Source organism: Corvus brachyrhynchos, unplaced genomic scaffold (genome assembly GCF_000691975.1).
Source record: "Corvus brachyrhynchos isolate BGI_N302 unplaced genomic scaffold, ASM69197v1 scaffold253, whole genome shotgun sequence".
Classification (NCBI taxonomy): Eukaryota; Metazoa; Chordata; class Aves; order Passeriformes; family Corvidae; genus Corvus; species Corvus brachyrhynchos.
This window is the reverse complement of record NW_008237231.1, coordinates 978,292-984,808: the sequence shown is the minus strand read 5'-3', so window position 1 is coordinate 984,808 and position 6,517 is coordinate 978,292. Positions and strand designations below refer to the sequence as shown.

At 42.0% G+C, this 6,517-nt stretch overlaps 1 protein-coding gene across 3 annotated transcripts in view; it reads right to left on the bottom strand.

Moving 5' to 3' along the window:
- Positions 1 to 6,517, bottom strand: part of ELMOD1 (ELMO domain containing 1) — a 43,117-nt gene that overhangs the window by 9,076 nt on the left and 27,524 nt on the right. For all 3 annotated transcript variants that reach the window (XM_017729515.1, XM_008630117.2, XM_017729516.1), the window contains exon 6: positions 2,186 to 2,315. In XM_017729515.1, coding sequence (XP_017585004.1) covers positions 2,186 to 2,315 — 130 coding nt within the window. The remainder of the gene's footprint in view (positions 1 to 2,185; positions 2,316 to 6,517) is intronic.

Here is a 6,517-nt window from a genome sequence, read left to right as displayed (position 1 = left end):
GAAAGAGCTGTTTGTGCCTTTCCCAAATAAAAACAGAAATTGTTTTAATTTTAGCAATTCTAACAGCATTTAAATTAAGTGCCCTAGGAAGGTTAAAACTTTAATGATTTCACTTTGTAATGACTGCATAAAGCATCATTGTTTAAACCAATGTTCATCCATCAACAGTAAACACAGTATTAATCATTAGTCCAATCACATTAAGTTAATCTTTCTCTCATTCATGAAGTGCTCTCCTGGTAAACATGAATAAATGATAGCCATTAGGAACCTGAATTACCCATTGCAGAGATCACTTAGCAGAGTATCTAGAAAGAATGAAAACCAACCAGCCACAGTGAGGATTGGAAAATGAATTAAACCCTTGGACATATTTCCATTTGACATTTGCTAAAGCGGAACACCTGCTGTAAACAAGTGCTAATACGTAGGTGAAACTGATACTTTTTTCAAAAGTATGAGTTTGCATAATGTTGCATAAGCTGCACTGTTTAATCTCTCCTCAGACAAAAGCTCAGTTTCTATTCTGTTTTTATGCTCATGCCACTATGATTTTAAAGCACTTACATGACTATACATCACTGATGACATGATTCTCAGGACCTTGCCCTCACAGGCTGGGTGGCTGGGAGAGACTACAGTCAGCTCCTTGGTCCTCCTCACCTACGATCCCACCCTCACACCCCACTTGCTCCCTGGGCAATGTAGATTCCCAAGGTATTTAGGAATGCTTTGCTGGAGCCAAAGACCCTCTTTAATCTGCAGTGAGGTGCCTGCTATTTTCAGGGACCTACACTGTAGGCTGGCACCTGGATCTCTCATCTCCAAGACACAGGCTTCCTCAGTGGGTAAATCTGTGTGTCCCTTTATTAAAACTCACTCTATTTCCATAAATTTGTGCATTTGGCTGCACAGGGGCAGGACGTGAACAGGAGGAGCCTGCCCATCTGCCCAAGTCTACCTGATGGTTAGCACACTCCAGGGCAGCTCCGGATTTTGACCACTCCTTGGTGACACTCCCACGTCCCAGCAGTGGGCAAACCTTAAAGGCAGCTTTCCAGACACCAGAGGGAACCCTGACCATTTGAGGCATTTATAGAAGCAGTTACTTGCATTTGACAGTGCTTGTATAATGTGCCTACTGGGATTTTTGGAAGACCAAGTAACTGTGGTAAAATTTCCAGAAATTCTCACTGTAACTTGTGCAAAGCCTTGCACTGCAAGCTAGAGCATGGAAGATATCTTCATCATCATGTGGTATTGTTAAAGTTTTCAATATTTTTGTTTTAAATAATTGAAAAAGAAAAATCCTCACAACCAAACAGGTAGTATGTTTTTATAAGAACTCTGAAAATTCTCTAAGAAGGCCTTTTGCTTGTAGCTAATAAGCTCACTATCACTTATTCTATGTTTCTTGGCATTCCTCTGAAGCATCTTGCAATAGCGGTGGTTAAAACCGGGATCAGGACCAGGGCTTGCTATTAGACGGTTTTCCAGACCCTTTAGTCTTTCCTCAGTTTCCTTCTAGTATAAGAACTCTCTAGCTCTTCCTCTGCTTATGGCTTCAAGAAAAAAAAAAGCTTTTATTATCTGTTCCAGTGCAAGGCTTTCCTGAAAGCACGAAGGAAGTAAAACCCATTTGGTAAGGATTGCATAGCTCTGCATGTCTTATCTAAAGAATCGTTTCATTTTGTTTTCATTCGAAAATATATTTGGTAACTATAAATGTGTAAGTCATCAACTCCCACTCTTCCATTCCACATAATAAAAACAGATGTTTGCCACTGGTAGACACTGCCCTCAAAAATACAAGAAATCAAAAAAATTAATTTGTAATTTGATTAATAGAGAAAAATATCCTTCTTGTGTTGGAGAAAGGTGTACTGAAGTAGGACATAAAGCTATTTTTCCAGAGCTCACTGCAGAAAAGTGCTCTAAGAGCTGCATATCCAGTGCCTAGACATAGTCCAACCAAGGGAAATTCATTTATCAGCTGGGGAGTGAGCTGCTTGCTTGGCAGGTGTTACACCCAGACCAGATTATAATGCTGTGTAGTCTTATCTTCAAACAGGTACACGATAAAGGAAGGTGACAATAGCTCTGGATGTTTCAAATAGGTTTATGAACCAGGCTTGGGAGCTGACATGAATACAGGATGCCCTCTAAGTACCTCTTCAGTGCCTACCTTCAGGAGCATTTCCTCGTGTTGCGGATTCTCTGAATCGTAAGGCTCTCGGCGCAGCTTCTCAACCTCTGCAATAAGGTTTCTGTACCCCACAATCTGCAGCAGGCATGCCTGAAGAGATACTCCCAACCTGAGGGTGGGAGGAGCAACATTCTCCAACTCAATCATGTATGGCCATGAAACAGTGCTACCATGTACACACACAGTTAATACACATGACTAGTGTTACCTCCATGAATTGATAGCCTAACACTTCAATTGCAACGGGAAAATTTCCAAGAGATCAATATTACATTAAACAAGGCATTGTGAAAGGCATAGTCTCATTTAATGCCTTCCTTAGATGATAATACTTGGGATTTTTTTAAAACCGTGAACAGCGATTTTTCACACTGAAATCCCATAATAATTATACACAGCAGCTTTGAATGCCTATAACAGCACATTACTGAATCTTTCTCCTCATTCCAAAGACAGCTTCTCAAACAATTCTCTGGGATCAGAGATGTGAACTTGAAAAGGGCTGAGGGGGGAGAGAAAACTCAGCAAAAAGCAAAAATAATCATTTTGCTTCTGTGCCACAAAAGCTAGCATAAAGAAGCTAAAACCCCGAAGTAATATAGTTTCAAATCTGCCTCCAGGCAGATTTGGCTTTTGTCTATGTTAAGAAGCATCATAATGGTTCTTTTTTCATTATAATGCAGATTTTTGTGTTTCCTTTTTACATTTCCTGATGCATCATCAAAAAAACCAAACCCAACACACATGAAATAACTACCCTCAAAAAACCCCAACCCAAACTTAAAAAAAACCCACCAGAAAACCCTGCACCAAACAACAGATTTACATTAAGATTTTATAATACAAAATGCAAGTCATGCAGTGTGCAACTCCCATGCTCATAGAAATATATGCTTATACGTGGGAATAAGTCCTTTAATATTTAATAGTGTCTAAAATTATTTGAACACCCTAGTATGAATTTGGAGGGCAAGCTAAGTGTGCACCCTTATTCCTCTGTGGAACACAGGCTGCACTGATACTAAGTTGCACAGGTTCCTCATCTGTCGTGTTTGATACACTGAAACATTTTGTTTATTCGGTAATACTCTTAAATTTTCTGAACAGAAGAATTTTCACTGCTTGTCTTTTGAGGCAGGTCCTGCTTGTCTAAATTGATCTCCTTCTATGGCAAGGTGACCTGCCTAGGGGATGAGGGAAAGGATGTGGATGTCGTCTACCTGAACTTTACTAAGGCCTTTGACACTGTTTTCCTCTCCTGGAGAAGCTGGCTGCTCGTGGCTTGGGTGGGTGCACTGTTCACTGGGTAAAACACTGGCTGAATGACCAAGCCCAGAGAGTGGTGGGGAATGGAGTCACATCCAGCTGGGGGCTGGTCATAAGTGGCGTTCTCCAAGGATCATTTTGGGACCAGTTCTGTTTAATATCTTTATCGATGATCTGGATGAGAGGACCAAGTGCATCCTCAGTCAGTTTGCAGCTGATACCAAGTGGGGCAAGAGTGTTGATCTGCTGGAGGGCAGGAAGAGTCTGCAGAGGGATCTGGACAGGCTGGATCAAAGGGCCAGGGCCAATTGTATGAGATTCAACAAGTCAGAGCTCTTGGACCCCCCACGACAAGAAAGACATTGAGGGGCTGGAGCGTGTCCAGAGAAGGGCACCGGAGCTGGGGAAGGGTCTGGAGCACAAGTCCTGTGAGGAGCAGCTGAGGGAGCTGGGGGTGTTTAGCCTGGAAAAAAGGAGGATCAGGGGAGACCTTACTGCTCTCTAAAACTGCCTGAAAGGAGGCTGTAGCCTGGTGGGGGTCAGTGTCTCCTCGTAAGTAACAAATGACAGTACAAGAGGAAATTGCCTCAGGTTGCCCCAGAAAAAGGTTAAATTGGATATTAGGGAGAATTTCTTCACTAAAAGGTTTGTCAAGCCCTGAAACAGGCTGCCCAGGAAAGTAGTAGTCACCATCCCTGGAGGTATTTAAAAGGTGTGTAGATGTGGCACTTAGGGACATGGATTAGTGATGGATTTGGCAGTGCTGTGTTAACTGTTGGACTTGAGGATTTTAAACCTTTTCTAACCTAAATGATTCCATGGTTAATCTACAGAATCAGAGATGTGAGCATTAATCCATTTCTCACGCTGCAATTTTATCCCATTTGAGGCTATAACCCTTTCAGACAGAAAAAGCTGCACAGCATTTTCCATCCTCCTTTTCTGTTTGGTTTTTTTGGTGTGGGTTTTTTTTTGTTTTTTGGGTTTTTTAACATGCTTCACTAGCTATAGCCTCCAATTTTACAGAAAGTCTGCTTTTCAGAGAAAGCTGAAAAGCCTGACAGACTGTGATTTGCTGCAGAGTATCACTAAATTACAGCCATAATGTTTTTAACTTCTCTATAGCCTCAGAAGAGTTTAGAGCAGCACAACACAGGCTGCAGCAAAGCCGAGCAATTTTATATTAAAAAAAAAATGTTTTTAAGATCCAAGGTGCACAATACATTCAAAGTAAACCATTTTTGCACTTTATCTAAAGGCAGTCAAGAGCTCCATGCAATGTTATTTGGGTGAGGGGATGGGGGTCGAATGAACTTTCATTTTCATTAAGGCTTTGTTCTTCTTGCCAAACACAGGATGGGGGTGAGCTGCTGATGTCCCACACCTGCTCCTTGTCATCTTTGTGCTGGCTGTGGCAGTTCTCACAGCACAGGAGCAACGTACCTGGGCTTGCACCCGCACTGTTCTCAGCTCCAGGTGCTCCACCAGATGAAGGCAAGCCCAAAACTGCAGCTGGGGAACTAGATGATCCTTAAGTTCCCTACCAACCCAAGCCTTTCTGTGATTCTATCTCTGCTTCCATAGTTAGTGTAGACTGCACATGTCACCACCAGGTTATTCAGCCTACTTGGTCCTACTGCTAAATACACCCTTATCTGAGAGGCATTGATAAAGGAAAATTACTGTGGGCCACGTCCTCCTCTTCAGATCACACAGCCTTCAAGAACAGCCCAATGCAGGCAGCCCTGGGATGCTAGTTCAGCTCTGCAAAGATGCCACATTAACAAAAATGACTGCATAGATTTGCAGAAACACATACAGTATGACTTGCTCCCTTGTCCTTACCCCAGGAGATTTCAAGTCTCTGCCAACACAAGGCCAGAGCTTCTAAACAAGATGATTTGGATGCAGGTTTTTTATGTTCAAGAGAAGGCAAGGCATTGGATTTTCCTTAATCATGTCTAAAGAAACAGCTGACCTGCTTTTGCTCAAATTTCTCCAGAAAACTTCAGTATAAAATAAATGGCTCACATGTAAAACTTCAGTGCAGATGTCTAACGTTTAGCAGAAATATGTTTAATTTAATATAAGGACCGATTTAGGGGTAGAGTGTGTATCTATGTATGTGGCATCATCTTGCATAGTTCAGGCCCCCATTCCTCACTGTTTTAAAAATATATTTTACCAGACTGAAGGGAGTGCAAGGGGGAAAGGGGATGAAAGACTCAAATGCAGTAAAATATTGAGTGCAAGGGTTCTTGTCTAAAAATAGTGAAGCATTTGTCCTGTGCTAAGCACATGAACACCACTGGGATCAGAAAAGATAATTCAGGCGATTTTGTGTTTGAGTTGTTTGGGGGTTTTTTTCCCCTTTGTGTGGTATTTTAAAAAAAAATATTATTGTCAAGTCACAGAATGGTTTGGGTTGGAAGGGACCTTAAAGTTAGTCTAGTCCTAACTCCACTGCCATGAGCAGGGACACCTTCCACTAGATCAGGTTGTTCATAGCCCCACTTAACCTGGCCTTGAACACTTCTAGGGATGGGGCATCCACAACTTCTCTGGGAAACCTGTTTCAGTGCCTCACCATCCTCACCGTAAAGAATTTCTTCCTAACATCTAATCTAAACCTACTCTTTCAATTTTAATCAATTCCCTCTCCTCCTGTCACTACAGGCTCTTGTAAAACTCCCTCTCCAGATGTCTTGTAGGCTGCCTTCATGTACTGGAAGGACAAGATCACTCAAAATATGACCTAAAGTTCAGGGTCCTGAAGCAAGGAGAAGTCATTTGCACCTCTGTTCTCCCTCTCTTCTGAAGGTCAACATTTCTTCAGAGGCCAAAGGCATGCTATGAAGAGAATCAGAGGGCAATCTCTGGTGTCATACAAAATAATAATTTCTTGTTTTCTCCTGAAATCATTCCATCCATTTTCCCAAGGGTCCAACACTGAGAAGCTAGAATTTGGATCATCCTGACTGCTAAACATTCCAAGTACTGATGTCCACAGGACAGGCTCTGAGCTGTGCACATTTACATCCTGCA